At 32.6% G+C, this 24,608-nt stretch overlaps 1 protein-coding gene across 1 annotated transcript; it reads left to right on the top strand.

The window, feature by feature from the left end:
- The first annotated feature begins 14,870 nt into the window (after positions 1–14,870).
- LOC131660177 (DUF21 domain-containing protein At1g47330) lies at positions 14,871–20,340 on the top strand. The gene is made up of 12 exons (XM_058929352.1): positions 14,871–15,196; positions 15,288–15,364; positions 15,441–15,524; positions 15,620–15,733; positions 16,947–17,033; positions 17,179–17,318; positions 17,398–17,485; positions 17,618–17,691; positions 17,789–17,973; positions 19,173–19,381; positions 19,562–19,608; positions 19,804–20,340. The coding sequence occupies exons 1-12, from the start codon at positions 15,019–15,021 to the stop codon at positions 19,982–19,984; spliced, it is 1,464 nt and encodes a 487-aa protein (XP_058785335.1). The 5' UTR covers positions 14,871–15,018; the 3' UTR covers positions 19,985–20,340.
- Positions 20,341–24,608: the final 4,268 nt, after the last annotated feature.

Genomic DNA, 24,608 nt, shown 5'->3' with positions numbered 1-24,608 from the left:
CTTGAGTGTTTTAACCATGGTTAAGAAATACACTCATTGAAAATATTCCATTATCATATTTTTTCCACAAAATCAATCATGACAATTTCCACTTGCAAGGCTTCCAAGATCAAACTCTTTGCCTATAAATAGAACTTCATTTTCTTCATTCAAGAAGGGGGGGAAAAAAAGAGAGAAAAAAGAGGAGGAGGAACAAGAGAAGAATAACAACACACTCCAAAAGCATAGCATAAGTTTTATATTTTTCAAAAGTTTCAAGAAACTTGTAAAAATCAAGGCTCATTCAAATAGCCACTTTCAATCAATTTCAATCACTCTATTCCACTCTTGGAACATCATAGAGTAAGTACAATGTAATTTTTAATATGTAGTAGTGTTAGGAGTTCATGAATTAAAAACTCCATATTTATGCATATTTTCAATTTCTCAAAAAAAAATGTTTTAATTTTAGTTTTAAGTTGATAAAATGTTTATTTAATTTTTAACAAAAAAATATTTTATTTCTTTTCATAATTAATTTATATTGCTTAATTAATTAGTAATTATGTAAATATTGCTTTTTAATTATTTTTAACCAATCAAAAAACTCCAAAAATATTTTCCTTTTAGATTTAGGTTTATTTTTTTTATAATCTAATTTTTGACATATAAAATAATATTTTTCTTGTTAAGTTTAATTATTTGTATAATTATTTGTTTAATTAGCTTGTTAATTAACTTAAAATCAATTCCAAAAAAAAAATCACAAAAAGAATGAATTAAGTTTAATTTGTTTTATATTTATTTTTGTATATTATTTGATATTGTTTCTTATCTTTTTCCTTTGTCCCGAATCAGAATAAAAGATCAAATATGGCAGAGATTGTATGCAGTTGTTTTAAGACTTTTGGAAATTTATCGTGTAGTCGCTATGATTCTATCAAGCTTCTGATAAATTTTCATTAATTTTAAATCCGAGATCATCATTCACTCACCATCGATCTTCACTAACATCGTGAATATACTTGACTAGCTTCAAGATGATTCACGTGCTAACATACTAACAATTCACTTTAAATTCCGCATTTTATTATATTGTTCTTTATATTTCTTGCTTTATACTTTATTTTATCATTCATCATATTTATGTTTATGCTATTTTTCCTTTGTCCATTTGGACATATTATTTATATTTCTGCTATTTTTTCTTTGTCCATTTGGACATATTATTTATGTTTCTGTTATTTTTTCTTTGTCCACTTGGACATATTATTTATATTTCTGCTATTTTTCCTTTGTCCATTTGGACATATTATTTATATTTCTGCTATTTTTTCCTTTGTCCATTTGGACATATTATTTATGTTTCTGTTATTTTTTCTTTGTCCACTTGGACATATTATTTATATTTCTGCTATTTTTCCTTTGTCCATTTGGACATATTATTTATATTTCTGCTATTTTTCCTTTGTCCATTTGGACATATTATTTATATTTCTGCTATTTTTTCCTTTGTCCATTTGGACATATTATTTATGTTTCTGTTATTTTTTCTTTGTCCACTTGGACATATTATTTATATTTCTGCTATTTTTTCTTTGTCCACTTGGACATATTATTTATATTTCTGCTATTTTTCCTTTGTCCATTTGGACATATTATTTATATTTCTGCTATTTTTCCTTTGTCCATTTGGACATATTATTTATATTTCTACTATTTTTCCTTTGTCCACTTGGACATATTATTTATATTTCTGTTATTTTTCCTTTGTCCATTTGGACATATTATTTATGTTTCTGTTATTTTTTCTTTGTCCACTTGGACATATTATTTATATTTCTGTTATTTTTCTTTTGTCCATTTGGACATATTATTTATGTTTCTGTTATTTTTTCTTTGTCCACTTGGACATATTATTTATGTTTCTGCTATTTTTTCTTTGTCCATTTGGACATATTATTTATGTTTCCGTTATTTTCTTTTTTTCCACTTGGACCATACTTTACTTTTATGCTAAAACACTAATAAACAACAAAAATCTAAAAAACGCTTAAGGTTCTCTCTTGGACTACTGGTTACTATCCCTAGCATTTTGGAGATTTGGACTTATGGACTTAGTGCCTCTGGACCCCTATTCTGTTATTACTCTATGGTTGTTCTGTCTGTCTGACATTGGATTGTTGTCTGTTTGTGTATGCAGGTATTTCCTTGAAAGTCCTTGATGGTTAATTCCAAGGCATTGAGATAAGAATTTTACCCGAAAACAGCTGTTACTCTGCCCGATTTTCATCAGAATTTTAATGTGCTTAATGCAAAGTGGTGCTAAAGATAATAAGTTCATCTGGATCCCCAAGTGGTAATGCGTCGACCAACTGTTGGTTTCTTATTTTGGTTAGATCATTCTCTCCTTAAACTTTTATTTTAAGCACTAGGATAGCCTCTTCATCTCCTCCCACTTCTTAAATTTTCAAAATCTTCTCCCTTTTTCCAAAATCTTCTTATGTTTGTAAAACCTCTTTTAAAAATCTTTTCTTATAAAATACCTTTTGCCCTTAGTGGCTTTTCTTTCAAAGTTTAGACACGATTAAGTGTTGTAGTGAGTTGAGATACCCCACGATTTTGAGATTGATTGATATAATGGAATCTTTTCCACGTGAAAGAGATAGTGTCATACTCGTTGATTTTCATCCGAGTTGGAGCCCTTCTTTCATTTGTGATGCAAAGAATCTATTTGTTCTCATGATCAAGATCAATGGCTGAGTATTCGCTCCGACGATGGTAAACGTGTTTATGTTTTTTTTCAAACGTTTTTTTTAAAAGCGGAACTACATTAGCTCTGACTTCTCCATTGCACCGAGGAGGTATGTAGGCACAAGGCTTAATGTCTTGCCGAGCTTATTTTAAAAATCAAACAAGAGCAAAAGTGATCTAAGCAAAACTAAGAGCCCATGGATAACCATGGATACAAAGGGTGCTTAAAACCTTCCCTTTGTATAACCAACCCCCCGAACCCAAAATCTGTCAAAAGGTCTTTCCTGTTCTTTTATGCCTTTCCTAAATGTTGGATAAAATAAAAGTCGGTGGCGACTCTTGCAATAATAAAAAAATCAAAAAAAAAAAGAGAGCAAGGAGTCAGTTCGCCTCAAAAAACCGAGTTTACAGCGACGTTTCACCCCTCCACCGGCTGTTCCTCCGAGCACATCTGCTTGACGAGGAAACATATCTCATCGTGCATCTCCCGAGGGTCCCCGGACGCCGGACATAAGGTAAAGTCACAGCTTCTTGACCAGAAAACTCCGACTTGGGGGGCTCCTGTTCTGGACTGGGCCAAGGTTAGGCCCAATATGATTTTCGGCCCAATAAACCTCAGAGGCCCGCGTTCCTCTACGACCCTCCTACGCACCTAGGGTGCCCACCTTAGACATGCTCGGCTGCCCTATATCCCCGGAGCATATGGCACCCGACATGCTCGGCACTGACGACCCCTCAAACGCCTTCGTTGCCGAGGACTCTGCTCCGCGCAGGGTTCCTTCACATTCAACCCTCCGAACAACTCGGATTCCACGTGGCTCCTGAAAGACCGCGTCTCCCTGGAACTTCGGAGCGGTTAACCAGGACAGAGGGCATGCACGCACCTCCGATATTTCCGCTCAGGAAACCTGGCAGTCTCCTAGTTGGGCTTGGGAATCCAACCCAATAGCGAGATCATGGCCGGGCGCTGGGGGCTATATATACCCTCTTTAACTAGAGGGTCAGGTATTCAATTCTTACTTACTCTTAGCTAGTACTTGCGCTCCTTTGCTCGTCAACTTACTTTGGCATTGGAGTACCTTGCAGGTACACCCCCCCTTTCTCCTTCCTAGAAGATCCAGTCCGAGCAGCCTACGACGATTCTTCTGATCAGGTACGATCACCTACCCTTACCTTGGATTGAAGGTCTCTCTACGGAGTTCCGGTCGAATTTCGGTTTTAGCTTTCGGTCTGCAATTCTCTCCCGACGATAATTTTTCTCCCAAACCTTATTCCTCTCTTGTCGAACCCTTCACGTACAACCACTTCTTCTTTTTCCTTATTCTCTAATAAATTCTCCAAAACCTAATTTCTTATTATTTATAACTAGTAAACATATTTCTCTTATTGGGCTAAAACAATAACACACGCACGGTACCTCACCAAACCCACTTAATTACTCTTAGTATACCTCCTTTACTCATTGTCTCAGTTTTTCAGTCTAATTTTAATTACTCGGAAAATTTCCAAAACGCTCAATATTATTCTAATAATATTTCTAATACTAGAAATATTAAAATTCTCGACTAACTATCGCTCCGCTATCTCGAACTAATACCAACTAAATCGTCCCAAAATGTAAAAATTTCAATAAATATCACAAATGAGTAAATTAAGAAAATAATCATTTTTTCGAGCGTTACAAAAGGTATGGGACAATACTCTCTAAAAAAAGAGCAAATTGGGTCAAACATAAATTGAGTTTTTGGGCATGCATTTTTCCAAGAAACGTATCATCCTAAACCCCACATTGATCCAGAATTTCTCAACTTTCCAAATGAAAATCTTACAATTAAATAGATCCAATAATTTCTTGGTATTAATATATCAGAGATTTCATACCAAAGTTGGCAAAGTATACCAGTCAATTTTCCCAACTCCTAAAAAAAAAGGCGCCACCATGGGAATGAAGCAAACTGAAGCCCTTAAGGTTTTAAAGAAGATCACTCAAACTCCTCGTGCCTTAAAAATCTCTGAAAATGGTAAAATAATTTTGCAGGTAGATGCCAGTGATCACCACTGAGAAGCAGTCTTAATAGAAGAAATCGAAAGGAAAAAATATTATTGTGCTCATGCCCACTGGACAATTTAAGAAAACTGAAAAACACTACCACTCCACTGTCATACCCCAAATTTGACCGTTTTATTTTCAAAAAAATCAAATTATTTTCAAAATTGGGTCTTATAAATTTCTTTGATTTATTTTGGATTTATACTAACATTTTAAATTATATATTAGAAGTTAGATTTTTATATTATTATTGTTACTATTGAATAAATTTTTTTAAATGATCATTTATTTTTCTTTCAAGTATAAGATTATTTTAAAGCTTAGTATTAGGTACAGTTTTGTGCTCACGTTATTATTACTACTAAAATGAAAATGAAAATAAAATAAAAATGTTAATTCTAATTTTTAAGAGTTATTTCTAAGATTTTATAGTTTTATTATTATTATTATTATTATTATTATTATTATTATTATTATTATTATTATTATCAAAAGAAAAAATATTGTACTGTATTTTTATATCATTTATTACCCTTCTCAATTTTAATTAAAAAATATATCAAAAAAAGTACTTTTGTTTTTAATTTTCGTTTTCTTTTTAGGATATTTTTAGAAATATCATTTTTTTCATTTAAATCATGATTTTATTCATCTTTTAGTCATAAAAAAAAATCTAAAAGAAAATATTTCAATTTAATTCTATTAAAAAGAAAAAGTATTGCACTATAATTTTTATATCATTTATCACCCTTTTCAATTTTAATTAAAAAATATATCAAAAAAAGTACTTTTGTTTTTAATTTTCGTTTTATTTTTATGATATTTTTAGAAATATTATTTTTTTCCATTTAAATCATGATTTTATTCCTCTTTTAGTCATAAAAAAATCAAAAAGAAAATATTTCTATTTTATTTTATTTTCTTAGTATTTAAAAAAAATATATATATATATATATATATATATATATATATATATATATATATATATATATATATATATATATATATATATATATATATATATATAACAAGTAATATTTTAATTTTCCCTTAATTGTATTAATCCAAATTTGATTTTGTTTCTTTATTTGACTTAACCTAATTTTGTAAATATAAATACTAATACTTTTCAGACATCGAAGGGGGTCAAAATTCTACTTCAAACACATCTTCACGGAGGCCATTCACACACAAAAATACTCTTCTTCTCTGGTCATGTACCACTCTACACCAATTCTACACACATTAGCCAAACTCACCACTGTTACAAATTCAAACACCAAAACAAGTATATATTCTAACACAAATTATTTACCATATTTTAAATAAAAGTTTCAAACCAAAACAAAACCATTGTCGAACCTCAAAACAACAATCCAACACCGACAGCCGCAGATCGGGTCACTCACGACGGTCACGTCCTCGGCGGAATGACTTCCCCTCCGTGTGAACACAGCACCCTTGTCGGCCTAGCACAACCGCACGGAATAGCCCTCGACAACCACACGCAGCTGGAGACTCACAAGATCGTCGCCCCTGGTCCTTGAGTAACCTCCGCCATGAATCCGACATGCCGCTAAAGGTCCGATCTCTCCACCTTCCACTTTCTTTTAATTGTGATTTTGAAAGCTTGGTTTATGGTTGTGTTTTTGCTTTATGGTGATTCAATTTTTGATATTTGAGGAAGAAGAGAGAAGTATTGTGGTTTGGTAAATGAGAGAAAACTGAGATATGAAAATATATGCTATCTTTCAATTGGTTCTCCTATTAAATGTTTTTTTTATTCTATGATAATCGCCACGTGTCGGCATGCTATTGGAAAAAAGGGGTTTGGAAAGTCAAAATAAAATTTGAAATCATGTTGGGGAGGTACCGCCTCATCCTTGTTGTTGTCATCCTTTTTAATATTTTTACTTTACCTTGTTCTTGTTATTATGTGTATTTTAATTAAGGTGAACATTGCTCAATTTGGTTGGTAACAGAACCTTCGTCCAATCAAATGAAGATATTCAATGTTTAAAAATTAAAATTTTAAATATTAATATTAAGAGTATCGGTACCCAACTAAAATTAGAGGATACTAAAGAATTTGGCTTTAATTAATTGTGTTTAGAAATAAATTTTATTTTGGGGTTTAAGAAGTTGGACACATTTCTTTTATGTTCTATATTCCATTAACTTAATTTGGACCCCAAATATACTTTTGGGCCAATTTCTTTCACTAATAGTACAGTCCAGTATAATTTTTTTCAACTTTGCACATGATCGCATTTTGATCCGTCAAAGTTTTTCTATTTGCGTATTTTTAATGGCAATTTTGATCTAAACTGAACCGTTTTATAGAATTTTTCACTCGCCTTAACGACACACACCAACTTTTACTTTTCAATATTTTTGCACTTTTTTATTAAGCTTATGTCCGTGATCGACTTTTACTTTTCAAAATCGAATTTTTATCCATGTTATATAAAGATTATTAAATTAATATATGTCAATTTTTTTAATTTTCTTAGCCAATTAAAATTATAACTATTTAAAAAATTTAATAAGTTTTTAATATTTTTTTAGTGCATTATTTAATTAATTATTAATTGATTATGACTGGTTAGCCTCGATATTGGATAGCGACCTCTTAAAGGGGTAGATTTTTTATTTTTAAAAAATATAAAAAATGTATTATTGAAAATATATTTACAAAGGGTGGCAATTAAGAAATGTTTTAAAAGAAAGATGATAGGTAGGTTTAAATTTGTACAAGTTATGTTTCATTATTAAAATGTATAAATTATGAACTTTTAAGTGGAAAAAGTAAAAAGACCAAAACTATTTAAAATATAAAATAGAGATAGTAATGCTTTTAATGACATAAAGTAGAGGACCAAAATAATATTGAAATCAATATACAATTTTAAATAGTTGAAAATATTTATTATATTTGAATTTATCTTTTCTTTTCTAGAATTTTAGTTAAATATGCATTAATATTAAATATTAAAAATATTGACTAAATATGTATTAATTTAAAATATTAAAAAGTTCACTGTATAGTTTATATGGACAAAATTTTAAAAAATATTTATCACTTTTCAACTTTTCAATTATTTTATATTTTATATTTTTATATAAATTCGAGGTTTGCATACTCTCAAAAAACATCCCATTCATTTTATTAAAACTGAAGCTATTCAAAATGACTAAGTTTTCTTACATGCCAATTCTTGTCCTTTTTATTATTTTTTTAGGTATATAAATTTTTTCTTTTTTATATTATTTCGTAGCACTTATATGTATTTATGTAAGCAATGTTTATAAAAGTGATAGATATTTTTTTAAATTTTGTTCATATAAACTATACAATGAACCTTTTTAATATTTTAAATGCTTAAATAGTCTTTTGGTCATGCAATTTAGAATATTTTTTGTTTTCGTCCTCGTATCATTTTTTTCTTGGACCAGGTCCTTAAATATTGAGTTTCTTTTGAATTTTGTCCCTAAAACTAAAATCGGCAGAAAAACAGATTTTAGCTTTAGGACTAAAACCAAAAAAAAATTAACATTGAAGTATAAGAAAAAAAAATACAAAGATGGAAATCAAAAACACGTTAACTTATTAGGACCAATTGACTATTTAAGCCTATTTTAAATGAATACTACATATTTAGTCAATATTATTAATATTTTATATTAATGGATATTTATTAAAAATTCTAGAAAAGAAAAGATAAATTCAAACATAATAAATTTTTTCATAAAATTGTATATTGATTTCAATATTATTTTGGTCCACCTACTTTATGTCATTCAAAAAATTATTATCTCTATTTTATATTTTAAATAGTTTTGGTCTTTTTTCTTACTTTTTCCACTTAAAGTTCATAATTTATCATTTTAATAATAAAGCATAACTTATACAAATTTAGACCCACATACATATCATTTTTCGGGGAAAAAAAATCCTTAATTGTCATCCTTTGTAAATATATTTTCAATAAGCTATTTTTTATACTTTTTTAAAAATAAATCTACCCCCTTTAAGATGCTGTCATCCAATATCGAGGCCCTCTTTTTATTTTTATTTATTGTCATTTTTAATTTTTTTTTAAAAGATTGAAAAATAACAAATCATAAACAATTAATAATTAATTAAATAATGTATTAAAAAAATATCAAAAACTAATTAAAAATTTAAAAATTTTAAATTTTAATTTGCAAAGAAAATAAAAATAAAATTGACATATATTAGTTTAATAATCTTTATATAACATGGATAGAAAGTCGATATCGAAAAGTAAAAGTCAATCACGGACATAAGCTTAATGAAAAGGTGCAAGAATATCGAAAAGTAAAAGTTGGTGTGTGTCGTTGAGACGAGTGAAAAATTTAGTAAAACGATTCGGTTTAGATTAAAATTGCAATTAAAAATATGTGAAAAAAAACCTCTGACTGATCAAAATGCAATCGTGTGCAAAGTTGAAAAAAAAATTAACATACCAAAATGACCTACGCGCATCGTTGTTCAGTGAATTTTTTTTCCTGATAGCGTGTAGAATTTGCGAACAAAATTTGCAAGTTTTCGGATATTACTTGTCTGTTTTGCAAATTTTGTACACTGAGCTACGATGCGCGTAGGTCATTTTGGTATGTTCATTTATTTTTTTCAATTGTGCGCAAGATCGCATTTTGATCGGTCAGAGCGTTTTTATCTTGGTATTTTTAATTGTAATTTTAATCTAAATCGAATTGTTTTACTGAACTTTTCAATCGCCTCAACGACACGAACCAACTTTTACTTTTTAATATTCTTGCAAGAGGAATTAATAATAAATCAGGGAAATTTAATTCTAAGTAAAAACATTTGTTTTTTTATTAAATTATCTATTTCATAAAAGAGTTATAATTTATTTAGTAAAGAAGAAATTGTATCATCTCGAGAAGATATTGCAGCCCAAAAAAAAATTATGAATGATAAAAAACTTAATAGAAAACAAGATGGATATGTTTTTATAATTATTTATTTTTTATCAGTATGATGTATTGTGTTGATTTATTATTCAATATTATTTTTTTAATACTCTTTATTAGTTTAATTTATTTAATATATTTTTTATCATTATTTCATTTGTATCATTCTTAACCTACCATTCTCATTTCGTAATATTATTTTTTAATATACTATATGTTATATATTATTTATTAGCATTTTTATAATTTTAGTAAAATAAATAAATTAATTAGGATGATAAAAAGCTGATCCAAATTATATTGTGTGAAATTGAATCGAATCAGATTGAATTGTTTCAATCAATCATCTGGAATCAAACCGAACCACAAATAAATTTATATTTTATTTGTTTTTTCCACGTCCATGATATGCTACATTTTCAAACAATGGATTGATATAGTATAATTAAATTAATAGTCACTCATATTTTTCTCTTTCAAATTTTTATCTAACAAAAATTTAATTATAATTTAATTAATATAAAATATTCAATCGCAATAAGTATACAAAAACACTTCAATTAGATAAATATCAATGCATAATATTATTAGATTTATTTAGATATGCTCTTACATTTAACATTTAATTTTTGAGTATTGTGCTATAATTTTTATAGACTTAACATAGATATGTGCAAAAACATATGTGTTTATAAGAGTCTCCTCCACATCTTCCGTAACCTACATGAGAAGGTTCAGAGCACCATTCATCACACTCTATAGGGGTACAATTAGGTTTGCTTATGTTACATAATTGGCCGACATGTCATGGTTACAACTATGAAAAAAAAGAAACATAATTTCATTCTTATAATTAAGTTTGATAATGTTAACACCCAACAAATAAATATTGCTTACATAAATAAATATAAGTGCTACGAAATAATATCAAAAAGAAAAAATTTATATACCTGAAAAAATAATAAAAAGGACAAGAATTGGCATGACAGAAAACTTGATCATTTTGAATAACTTCAATTTTAATAGAATGAATAAGATGTTTTATGAGAGTAAGCAAACCTCGAATTCATATACAAATAAAAAATATAAAATAATTGAAAAGTTGAAAAGTGATAAATATCTTTTCAAATTTTGTCCATATAAACTATATGGCGAACCGTTTTAATATTTTAAGTTAATACATATTTAGTCAATATTCTTAATATTTTATATTAATGCATATTTATTAAAGATTCTAGAAAAGAAAAGATAAATTCAAACATAATAAATTTTTTCAACAATTTAAAATTGTATATTGATTTCAATAATATTTTGGTCCACCTACTTTATGTCATTCAAAGAATTATTATCTCTACTTTGTAAAATCGCGTGTTATAATGATTGAATATTGTTGGAGAATGGAAGAGAATCGATTCAAGATTGAAGGTGTTATGAGGTGAGTTTTTTGTTATGGAAGTTTGTTACCGATATTCTTATGGTTTTCTGATTTTTCTTATATATATTGAAATCAGTGATGGTGATTATGGAGAGAAATGTAGAGATATGGAGGAGGATTCGGGAATCGCGGTGGTGAGAGAAAGATGATTTCAAGAGAGGTTGTTACAAACCTGTTAGAGGTGAATTCCTTTTCTCTTTTTCGGTTGCGATTTTCTACAATTTCTGTTTCAAACCGATTTTCCGCCCTTTCAAAACTCTGTCCTCTGATTCTATTATTTTGTTCCCGTTATAATTATTTCCTCTCATTTTCTGTTATGCCGATTCTCTGTTCTCCCGTTCTGTTATGAAATTCCATTGTGGTCTTTTTCTGTTGCAAACCTTTTTTGTTGAGTTCTTTTTTCTGTTGAACCGATTTTGGTTATTCAAAGGGTAATATTTCTCTTGCTGAACCGATTTGGGTTGATTTTTTGTGATATGCTGCAAATATTCTATGGTTCTCAAATTTGTAAGCTATGATATGACATGAGATAATCGGTAAAGACTTTAATAATGTTTTTTCTGTTATTAACTATCATTATTATCAAGATTTTAAATAAGTTTATGCAATGCAGACACAGAAGGAACTATGGTGACATATGGTGGAATGTCTAAAAAAACCTGTTACTGTATGTACTTCATCCTTCATATTTATGGTCAGGCTATAACCCTCTCAAAATTGATTTCTTTAGTCTGCTGTGCAGAACCATTGTTTAGTTAATATGTTTATTTATCATGTCATGGTTAACAATGATTGACATGTCTGTCCCCTGAATGACGCCCACAATCTAAGCTCTTCGAATTTGTTTTCATCTTCTAAACTCTTCCGGTTTTCACAACACATTCGTTCCAAAAAGTTTTTCCAATCAGCTATTTAAATTGATACGATAAGTTATTAGGTGAGTTCCAAACTTCAAATAGAATATTTAGTACTATTAGAGATACCTTATATATTTGCTCAAACTGTGGTATATGGAGCTATAGTCTATGCCATGATCGGATTTGACTGGACCGCTTAAAAATTCTTTTTGTATCTATTTATGTTCTTCACACCGCTCTACTTTACCTTCTATGATATGATGGTAGTGGCAGTGACACCAAATCACCATGTTGTTTCTATCGTGGCTGCTGCATTTTATGCAGTTTGGAACCTCTTTTCAGGATTCGTCGTTGCGAGCCCTTTAAGTACTAACATTCACAAAGAATGTTTGAATGTATTTATATTATTATATGTATGCTAACTATTGTATTTTTCATTGATTGATAGTTTTTTTTCTCCAAATTTTCATGTTGAATTTCTTTCTTTATTCCAAGTCAAATGTCATCTCTAATTTGTTGGTCAATTCAAAATATATATTGTTCGATTTGGTTTTCAATGAGTTGTTTTGTTTCAAGGATTTATGGTGCCATGGCTGTTGCGGAGAGTTTTATATGTTCGATTACCGAAATTGACTCTCCTGGAGATTTTCATCTTTCAATAGAAATGCAGGATCATACATAGAGATTGAATGATTCTCAATCTGTGGTATATTAGTTTCTGACCTTCTGTAGTTAAATTTCAGTTATGATTTTGTTGAATGATTCTCAATCTTATATGTTTATTCTACACTAGAAAAAAATACAATTAATAGTTAGTTACAAATAACAAGTATACTTAGGTTGGTCCAGCATTATTGTATTTGTGCCTCACAAGTCGTCTTAATTGGAGGTCTGTTGCTAGCTAATATATTAGTTGTGGAAATTGCCAATAAAAAGGTCTGCAACATGTGAAAAATTTAGTGCTTCTTGATATTTCTTTTCCAGAATTTCCATATTATCATGTTCATGATGTTTGGTTTGGTTAAATGTTTTATGGACTATGCAAGAAATTTGAAAGAGGGACACAAGATGACAATGACTTGTGTCATGGAGAGTTGGTCACAAAGAAACTTAGGCAAGTTAAAGTTGGACCATGAACATGCTGAATGGAAGAGAGACATGTCTAGGATAGAGTGAATTTTTGTGTATTTTTCTATACATTTGTAATGCTATGAACCATAAATGTTGTATAGGAATATGGATTGGATATGTATTTAGATTTAAATAGATGTATTGTTAGAAAAGAAGTTATACATTTGTGTAAGACATTGCAATATTGCATGATAATATGATGTCCAAACACACTTAATAAGTGACGGCTGCCATTGAACTGTACTGGTGGGTTGCATGAATTTAGATATCTATAGGACACGGGAACTGTTAAGAGTCCCACATCGGACAATATATGGCCTGGACATGTCCTTATAAGTGGGGGCAATCCTCACCCTACAAGCCGGTTTTGTAGGGTTGAGTTAGGCCTAACCACACTTCTTAACATGGTATCAAGAGCCTCGTTTGAGATCCGGTGGGCCACCTTCTATGGTTTCCGCTATCGGGCCACCCACCATTTATTTCCACGCTCCAGTTGTCTAGTCCTGGGCGTGAGGGGGTGTGTTAAGAGTCCCACATCGGACAATATATGGCCTGGACATGTCCTTATAAGTGGGGGCAATCCTCACCCTACAAGCCGGTTTTGTAGGGTTGAGTTAGGCCTAACCACACTTCTTAACAGGAACAAACTCAAACATTGGTGCCTACGCTAACATGAGCTTGAGTACGCGAATTTTTTAAACTACGGATATGGGAACGAGTCCCTACTAACATCTATCATTTATTATGCCATTATCTTTTTTTTATTATTATTAAAAAATACAATAAAATATATGTACTTTAAAATATTTATATAATATATGTGCAAAAGTTTAATTATATTTTAATTTTTCTAAATATATATCACTTATCAGTTTAATTATAGTTTAATTATCTTTCTTTTTTTAATGACTTTATTTTTTAATATTTAATTTTTTAATATTAGTAATTTTATAACTTTACCCATTTTAATCAAAATTTAGTCTTTTATTAATATCTTCTATTATCCTCAATCCAAATGCGCAAAAACGTTGGTGCCTACGCGAATATGGGCTTGAGTACGTGAATTTTTTAAACTGCGGATATGGAAACAGATCCCTACTAGCATCTATCATATGTTCTACCATTATCTTTCTTTTGTTAAAAAAAATTAAATATATGTACTTTGAAATATTTATATTATATATATGTATCAGTTTAATTATATTTTAATTTTTCTAAAATATATCATTTATCAGTTTAATTATATATAATTTAATTATAGTTTAAATATCTTTCTTTTTTTAATGACTTTATTTTTATTATTCAATTTTGTTAATATTAATAATTTTATAATTTTATCCATTTTAACCAAAATTTAGTCTTTTACTCATACTTTTTAATATCCTCAATCCAAATGCGCAAACGCAACGGGTATCCACACGAACGCACGAGTATGACACTAGTTTTAACTGTATCTAATGCGCCAGGTAAGTCCAAAGGTTTGACACTAATAATACTATATGAGTTACATAATATGTGACCATCAATTAAATTAAAATTATGGTGAAAAATTCCATTAACTCAAAAACCTTAACTATATTTAATTTAGTGGTGATAAAAAAATCAAATTTACATAAAAAAAAAAATTACTTTACTATTTTCACGTTTGAGACATGATTTAATTATTTTTCTAGAGCACCAAGTGTAGAACGTGAAAAGAAAAGAAAAAGACAAAAAGCGTTACTTTCAGTCAAATAAGAAATGTTTATGCTCTCCGGCTATTGCTATTAATGGTTTTCTGGCCAACAAAACCAGAAACGCCAATGAAAAAGCGCTTTACCTAACCAAACACTTCACACACAGAGAGAGCTATGGCCGCAGATGCAGCATGCTGTGAAACCAAATTCTGGGTCTACATAGTTGTCATCATAGGATTGGTCTGCTTCGCTGGTCTCATGGCTGGTCTCACCCTTGGACTCATGTCTTTGGGTCTCGTCGACCTTGAAGTTCTCATCAAATCTGGTCGCCCTCAACATCGTATCCATGCCGGTACTCAACCCTACCTTATTATTCTACACCTCTTTTTTTTTTTTTTTTGTTTCTGAACTTTAATCGATTATTGTTACTTTTTTTTTTCCAGCTAAGATTTTCCCTGTGGTTAAGAATCAGCATCTTTTGCTTTGCACTCTTTTGATTGGGAATTCATTAGCCATGGAGGTAGCTACTTAATTGATTGATTACTATTGTTAACTTTTTTTTAATATGTTGAATGATTTATTTTGTTTTGTTGCAGACTCTTCCGATTTTTCTGGATGCTATTGTGCCTCCTTATGCTGCTGTTTTGATTTCGGTTACCCTAATCCTTATCTTTGGAGAGGTTTATGTTGATTTATTTGATGTGATTTTAGGAATAAAGTTCACTGTGATATTCTTTTTGTTGCAAGGTTCCTAAAATTTTCTTGCCCTTTTCAGATATTGCCTCAAGCAATTTGTACACGATATGGATTGATGGTTGGCGCAACGCTGGCCCCGCTTGTTCGTGTGCTTCTTATAGTATTTTACCCCATTGCTTATCCCATCAGCAAGGTAAGGTGTGTGTATGTGCGTTTGGATTGGCTTTGACTTTATTAAGTTTAGCATAGACACTCTCGTGTGACTGTTTGGAAGACAGCTTTAAGACATGTCCATAAGTTGTTTTTAGCTTGTTTTTACTCGGTCTCTCTATGATAGCTTTGACTTAATTAAGTTTAGAATAAATACTTGCGTGTTTGTGCGCTTGAATTGACTTTGAATCAATTAAGTTTAGCATAGGAGGAGGGCTTCATGGGTTTTATGTGATGCAAAGGTACCGCTCAAGCTGAAGAGAAAATTTTATCCAATTGCGATAAGACATGCGATGTTGTATGAGACCGAATGTTGAACGGTTAAGAATCAACATGAGAATAAAGTAAGTGTAGCAGAGATGAAGATGTTGCATTAAATGTGTAGCAAGATTAGACATGATAGGTTTAGAAATGAAAATATTAGAGTACTAGGGTAGCACCTATAATAGAGAAGATGGTGGAAAATAAACTTAGGTGGATTGGACATGTAGAGAGAAGACGTGTAGATTAAGTGGTAAGGAGAGTAGATCAGATGGAGAGAAGTCAAACAACTAGAGGAAGAGAAATACCTAGAAAGACTATAAGAGAAGTTATTAAGAAAGATCTCGAGATTAACGGTTTGGATAAGAGCATGATCTTGGATAAACATTATGGTGAAAATTGATCTATGTAGCCGACCCTACTTAGCGGGATAAGGCTTGGTTATTGTTGTATAGACACTTGTGAGACTATTTGAAAGAACTTATAAAAACAGCTGAAGACATGTCCATAAGTTATTTTTAGCTTGTTTTTACTAGCTCTCTCTATGATAGCTTATGAAAACAGTTTATAGCTTATATGAAAACAATTTGATTTGATATTATCTTTGTTATAGAAATAACTTATACATAAGTACTTCAAAGATATGTTTTTATGCTATAAGCACTTAACTAGGAGACATGTCCATAAGTTATTTTTAGCTTGTTTTTACTAGCTCTCTCTATGATAGCTTATGAAAACAGTTTATAGTTTATATGAAAACAATTTGATTTGATATTATCTTTGTTATAGAAATAACTTATACATTAGTACTTAAAAGATATGTTTTTATGCTATAAGCACTTAACTAGGCAGTTTATTTACCAAGGTTCATGGTACCATTGTATATTATTGTGATCTTGTGAAAATAAGAAGGTTGAAGATTGTGATATTTTCAGGTCCTCGATTGGATGTTGGGTAAAGGAAAAGCTGCTCTTTTAAAGAGGGCAGAGCTCAAGACCTTTGTGAATTTTCATGGGAATGAGGTATGTATAAGATGCACTTGACTTGGGTGTTATTTTGATGTGGGTTTATAATATTATATGTCACTTTTGTTCAAGTTCTTTCAATATGACTTTGCTTCGTACTCTGACTTAGTATGGCTGGACTTAATTTTATTTTCCTGTGTAGGCTGGAAAAGGAGGAGATTTAACACACGATGAGACAACCATCATAGCCGGAGCGCTTGAATTGACTGAAAAGACTGCAAAAGATGCCATGACTCCCATATCAAAGGCATTTTCCCTTGATTTGGATGCAACTCTAAATTTGTGGGTTTGTGCATTCTTTGTCATTTCTCCACTATGTTTCTGTCTTCTTTTGTTCTTAACCGTATTTTTTTTTCTGCAGGGAGACCCTGAATTCAATAATGACAATGGGTCATAGTAGAGTCCCAGTTTATGCTGGAGAGCGGACAAACATTATGGGACTTGTTCTGGTAATTCTTCTTCCTTTTGAGACATTCTAAGTGGATGGTGGATTATTAGTAAGAATGGAACTCACGCACTTCCTATTCACTATCATGTCACGAATTCATTATAATTTAACGGTTTTTCACTCATACATCCAGGTTAAAAATCTCTTTATGGTTGATTCAAAGGCTTCAGTTCCTCTAAGAAAAATGATGATCAGAAAAATTCCTCGGTAAATCCCTTTTCATATACATGAGATTAAAATTGAATTTCTCGTGGATATGCTTTTATGGTAACCCGGTGGTCACAATTTACTCTTCATTCTGCAGTGTTTCAGAGAATATGCCTCTGTATGACATACTGAATGAATTTCAGAAGGGTCACAGTCATATTGCAGTTGTATATAGGGATCTAAATGATAAAAAAGGAACATACAAAAAAATTAAAGATTCAGAACAACTTGAGTTTAAAGACAGCTGTAAGAACAAAGGAAAAAATCCTCCCTTAGATAAAGGTAGAGATTTAAATATAAGCATAAATAATAAACCTCATGTTGACAGCATGTTTTTGAAATATCATGTGTGGTTAGGAATTTGTTAAACTCGTAAAAGAAAGTATGTTAGATTGTTATGTAGTTCCCTAGAGGGGGTCATCATTCCTCTTATTTGCCGACCTTGTAGTTTAGTTGTGAAGTTTTTGTACCCTAATATAAGTAGATTCAATAATTGTGACATTCGACTGCTGAAGATCATCTTCCTGAAATCTTTTGTGATGGAGTAGAGGAAAAGAATTGACGAGGAAGAGAATGATATTATTGAATTGAAAGGGAAGCGCCTAAGCTCAGAAAACCAGAGCAATGCTCCTCAGAGATGAGAATTTCTCTCTACTACAACTAAGGGTACCTAACAGAATGGATATCAGAATGATTGCCCCCTTCCACACCTCATTCCCTTTAAGGAATCTTCTAACAACGTATTGCCATTGTGGCACCTCTCTCCCATTTTGTCATTCTTTTCTTGTGTCCTTAAACCTCCAAACAGCGGGCATGTTATGGTTAAGGCCTGCTAGGATATTTCCTCTTGTTTCAGCATCAGAGCCCATACTCAGCATTCTATCATTCTGAAAGGAATAGTACAGTGCATAACTGCATACTAAAAGTAGCAGCAGAGAGAAAATAGCATAGACAAGGGAGAAAGAATTGACATAGAATTCATGGAAGACAATAATTGACATCACACACATTCTGTGCCTTCTTTCACATCACACACATTCCGTGCTTTCTTTCACATCACAGTCACACACATTCCGTGCCTTCTTTCCCTCACACTCTCTCTTATGATGTCTCTCACATAATCCTTTAGTTTAGAATTGTTGTCTGGTTCTGTTGCTTCTCCTCCTTTCTTGCATTCCTGGGTCAGCCACATCATGCTCCATCTGGCTGCTTATCTGGTCCACATTTTGGGATTCATTTGATGGAATGGCCACTGAGCCCATTTCCGCACTCGGCTTCCTTACTCCTGAAGTCTTCCGCTGTATCCATTCGTGTTTCTTTTAATAATGGATATTTTCAGCACCACGTGGTTTTTGCTTCGCACTGCTGTGTTTTTCTCTGTATCCTTAATTACAGTCTAGGGTCTTATGATAGTTTATGGTTGATCTACTCGGTTAAACTCTTGGTTATTATCTTTGAGGTGACTGTTGGCACAAATGTAGGTGCAATGTTGGAGCCGCGCGATACTTTGACTTCTGACAGTCCCCAGGTGAAAAAAAGTCCACCAGCAACGCCGGCTTTTAAAAAGCGACACAGAGGTTGTTCATATTGCATTCTGGACCTTGATAATGCTCCCCTGCCTGTCTTTCCACCCAGTGAAGTGGTTGTTGGTGTTATTTCAATGGAGGATGTAATCGAAGAGCTTCTTCAGGTTAGATGCTTAAATCCACCCTAATCATGCACTGGTGTTATGATTTTTGATGCACTTCTTTTCAATACTGATGAGTGATGAAGCAACTCTAGCTGTCACTGATAGTCTGATACAATATTGAAAACTGCGTTATGGTTCTGATATGCTAATCCATCTTCATCAAATTTTTGTGCATTTCAGGAGGAGATACTTGATGAAACGGATGAATATGTCAATATCCATAACAAGTAAGTTCAAAACTGTTCCCTCTTAGTTGTTGTATGAAGTCCACCACAGTTTAATTAAATTGCTTTGTCGTATGGCGACAAAGTTTATCATCTTTCTGCCTTGGTATTTGGTGCAGTGTAGTTTGGCAACAATTGATCTTCGTTAGTTTGTAGTATGAAGCATATTAAAAATTGATCAACCTCTTGCTAATGCAGGATAAAAGTTAACATGAATGCTTCTAAGGAGAAAGCTCCCGATGCAAATCCGTTGCAGCCTTCTAATTTAGCAGTTCAAGGACACACACCAACTAATTCAACTTCTACAGCTACTTCTCCATCGGGCTCACCTACCACCATTGATCAAATCTCTGAAAGCGAGTCACTCAGGAATCAATAATGCATCCGTTAGAAGAGTAACAGAATAGCATAGGTTTCTGTTGAAAGGGCAGAGAAGTATATAAGTTTGGTGCAGTGTTCATATGCAAATAAGATTACTATGGTAGTGTTTGACGCAGAGAGCAAGGTGGAACTTGTTCTAGTTCTGTCCTATTAAGTTATCTCTGGTTTCATATTTTTTAACAAAACTAGAACATATCACTTTTTAATGTCAAATCTAGTTCTGTTCTACTTTAAAATACACAACATAAAACAACTGATATTATGTTGCCTTAACGTGTGACTGTCATTGTGTAAATACTCCTGATATGCGTCAAGCATTTGTTTACAGGATTGAATCCTCTCCATCTTTCATCATCTCTGTTTCGTCGATTACGAGTCCAAATATTTTTAGTAATAGAGGGAATTAATGGAGTTGATTAGGTTCCCTTGTGTAATGAGTGTGTGTAAGGGGTTGATCGAAGTTGCAACGGTAAAAAAAAATGGAGAATAATGAACATGGGATTCAATGGAAATTACAATGAAAGGAAAATACTGAGCTATGCTAGTGAGAGGGGAATCATTTCAGCTACAAAGGGATAAACGAAGCTGGGGCGAGAAGATATATTCATCATAAACCATTCCATTCATTTATTCTCGAGGGCCTTGCCTTAATAGGCATGCCAAAAAAACAGAACCCAACTCGACCTAGCTGCCCCGTTCCAAATCTTATGGGAAAAAACTGATTTAATTGGGGACGGATGCATGCGGGAAAATTTTGATTGTTAATTATGGAAACTCAGGCAGTGGGTGCTAATATTCGCCTTGTAGTCACTTATTTTTTGTTAGAAAATAATTTTGAAAGATGTTTTAATTGTGTGTGTGGGACTTGCCTTAGTACTCTTAAGTTTCTACCTTACTTTTACTGTACTCTGATCACTCAAACAAACCGACCGACATGACCTAGCAAACTTTCACACATTTCTCTAAAGAAGCTTTAAGACTGTTGCTAGATGGTATCTGATCATACAAACACTCGATCTTGAGTCCTTTTGTTGATGAGTCATAAGATGCTTTGGTTATCATCAAGGCTGAAAGCTATTGCCATGCGTTGTCATCATCAAAATTTCATATGCAGATCTTCATTACCTGCAAGCACATAGATCCATAATATCTGCAAAAAAATGAAATCTCACCTCTTTTGAAATAAAGCGCGTCCCCCGCAACCAGAACTTCAGGGCTTACCTCCTATCTAAGCTAGCCACATTGAAGACGGTAGGGTTCAACAGAACAATTATCCAGGAGACTCTTGCCTCCCCAAGCATTGAGCGGACGATGTGTACTCCCAAGAAGTTGTCCTAAAATTTAGCCGAATGTCGCCTATTCTACGTTATCTACAATTTGACAAATTTCCATTAGACGATGGAAAAGCAATAAGGATCTGGAAGCAGACTGTAAAGTACACCCTGCTTTATGGGAAACATTACAAAATGGGGAGGGATTCTCCCATGTTGTGATGCCTATACGAACACGAAACCGCTCATATACTTGCATATGTATACAAGGGAGTTTGCACCAGTCACATTGGTAAAAAAGCCCTCGCCTACAAACTCTTAAAAGTGAGGTATTATTGGCATACTTTAATGAAGAGTAGCATCGCCTTTGTCAAAAAGTGTGATCAATGCCAGAGACATGGTGTCCTTCACCACACCCCAGGAGAACTTCTCCAGTCGATGACTTTGCCCTGACCTTTCTACTAATGGGCGTGGATATTTTGGACCCGTTCCCCTTGGCGTCAAGTCAATTTATGTTCTTGATAGTAGGAGCCCATTACTTCACCAAATGAATATAAGCAATGATCCTAGTTTAATGAATAAATGAATAAGGTAGAGATCGACACAGTCTCATGGCAATGATCCTAGTTTAATGAATAAATGAATAAGGTAGGCTTGAAGTGTGCGGAAGACCTGCTAAAAGAATTAAGAGAATCCGCCCACGTCAAAGAATTCACTGCCAAACACAGGGCCGCCATAAGATATAACTCAAAAGTCAAAACGAGAGAAATACAAGAAGTCCACCTAGTCTTAAAAGAAGTGGTTATACCCACACAGCAGGAAAAACTACAACCTAATTAGGATGGTCCATATCGAATATTCTAGAAGCTCCCTCATGGAGCATACAAATTGCAGGAATGGGAAGGATCCCACTTGCCCAGTACCTGGAATGCCCTTCATCTTATATATTATTACAGTTAAAATTATTTGTAGTTCTCTAATAAACATTATGATTATGTACCTATACAAAATTCTTAAGCGATTTATTTCCAATAGAGTTATTTCCTTTGTATGTTCTTGTTTGTTGGACTTCATAACAAAGATCTTTATCGGTTCTTGAGGCAACGATTGTTTGAGGGACTTCATAACGAAGATCCTTTCTGCCTCTTGAGGCAACAATTGTTTGTTGGACCTCATGACGAAGATCCTTGTCGCCCCTTGAGGCAACAATTGTTTGCTGGACTTCATGACGAAGATCCTTACTGCCCGTTGAGGCAACGATTGTTTGATGGACTTCATAGCGAAGATCTTTTCTGTCTCTTGAAGCAACAATTGTATGTTGGACTTCAGGACGAAGATCCTTGCCTCCCTTAAAGGGAAATCTTATGATGGAGCTCACGACGAAGATCCTCGTCACCATTCAGGGCAACACAAACAAGCTATCGAAACACCTCGTCTAAAGGACATAGTCTCATCAGTCAGGCTACGTTTAATTTTGCCTAAGAAACTTATCTCCTCAGGTTAACTAAACTCTCACCTGAGGGACTTAGTGTAACCACTCAATTAAATGTGTGTAAAAAATCATATAATTAAGCTCTTAATTTACGATATAGAACAAATTATAATAGTAAAAAAGGTTACGTAAGTACACATGTCTCGCATACAAATACGACGTAAGCCAAAATAATACAATAGTAATACAAAGTCATCACCATAGGGTGGAAACGAAACGAAATAAGCTGAGGTAAAAGTCCTTCAGAAAGTGTCATCACACCATCTTTCCTTTACCTTTAGCTGCCTACTGCTTACCTGAAATATTAAACATGGAGTGAGATACAACTTATCTCAGTGGAGTTCTTTTATTTTAGGAGTCTTCTCGGTCATGGGAATTAACCTGAATTATTACTCTAAGGTTCTTCACCTTAACCATTTTATCTCATAATACACTAACATATACGAATGTATTATTAATTATGCAAGTCCCGTATCACACTAACTTACTAAAATGCTACCCTTCAGGTTAGGTCTTTCGAATTTATCTTCATCCTAATTTTGGAAATAATCTCTCAATGACCGGTCTTACGGATTTATCTGCCTTCATGCTTTTCAAGAATCTATAAAAAAAACAAATTACTTCCCCAACATGCAAGAATCCCAAAAATTAGAGTTTTAAATCCCTACTATTCTAATAACCCCACACGAGTTCTAGAAGAACCTAAATTACGAAATTGGAGAGCGATTGAAGGTTCTTCAAGGATTTGAAATTGCATGCAAAAACTCTTTTCTTCCTTTCCTTTATTTCGTTCCACTTCTTTTTATTTTTCTGAATTTTCACTAAAAGTGGAAAGAGTCAATGAGAGAAAATTGGTAAGGAGACTTTTCACATTAAATTTTACTAACTTGCGCTTTATTTAGTTCCATATTACCAAATATGCAATTACTCAGATACTATTATTCTAGTTTCTAATGTCTAGTAATTAATCTCATGTGATTAATACATATTAGACACTTAGAATAATAATATGGGGTGTTACACTTAGTGTTTTCTCGAACGGGATCAAACCACAGATTACACTTAAGAGGCGCGAAAATATCCAGCCTAAGAAGATTGATCACAAGTTTTGCCTGAGGGCTCGATGAAAGTCTTGCACGAAAGGTCAAATGTTTCGCTCGATGGACTTTTAGTGTCATCAGCCAAGTTACATGTAATTTCGTCTGAGGGACTCAAGCTCCTTAGGTTAACTAAATTCTCACTTAAGGAACTTAGTGTTTCCTCAATGGGGATTAGAATAAAGAATCACGCCTATGAGGCACAACTGATATCCAGCCTGAAAGACTTGCTCACAAGTCTTGCTTGAGGGCTTTATGAAAGTCCCGCCCAAAAGGCCAAACGTCGCTTGAGGGGCTTATAGTCTCATCAGCCATGCTACATATAATTTTGTCTGAGGGACTTAGGCTCCCCAGGTTAACTAAACTCTCGCCTGAAGGACTTAGCCTTTCCTTCGGCATGATCAAAATCAGAAATCACACCTAAGAGGCTTGACCGACATCTAGCATAAAAGACTTGATCATAAGTCTTACTTGAGGGCTCGATAGAAGTCCCACCCGAAAGGTCAAATGTCTCGCTTGAGGCACTTATAGTCTCATCATTCGGGCTACATATAATTTTTTTGAGGGACTTAGGCTCCCCTGGTTAACTAAACTCTCGCTTGAAGGACTTAGCGTTTCCTCCAACGAGATTAGAATCAGGAATCACGCCTAAGAGGCACAACCGATATTTAGCCTAAGATACTTAATCACAAGTCTTTCGTGAGGGCTCGATGAAAGTTGCACCCAAGAGGTCAAACGTTTCGCTTGAGAGACTCATAGTCT

Source organism: Vicia villosa, linkage group LG3 (genome assembly GCF_029867415.1).
Source record: "Vicia villosa cultivar HV-30 ecotype Madison, WI linkage group LG3, Vvil1.0, whole genome shotgun sequence".
NCBI lineage: Eukaryota > Viridiplantae > Streptophyta > Magnoliopsida > Fabales > Fabaceae > Vicia > Vicia villosa.
The sequence above is the reverse complement of the archived record's forward strand: the minus strand, read 5'-3'. Positions and strand labels throughout refer to the sequence as shown.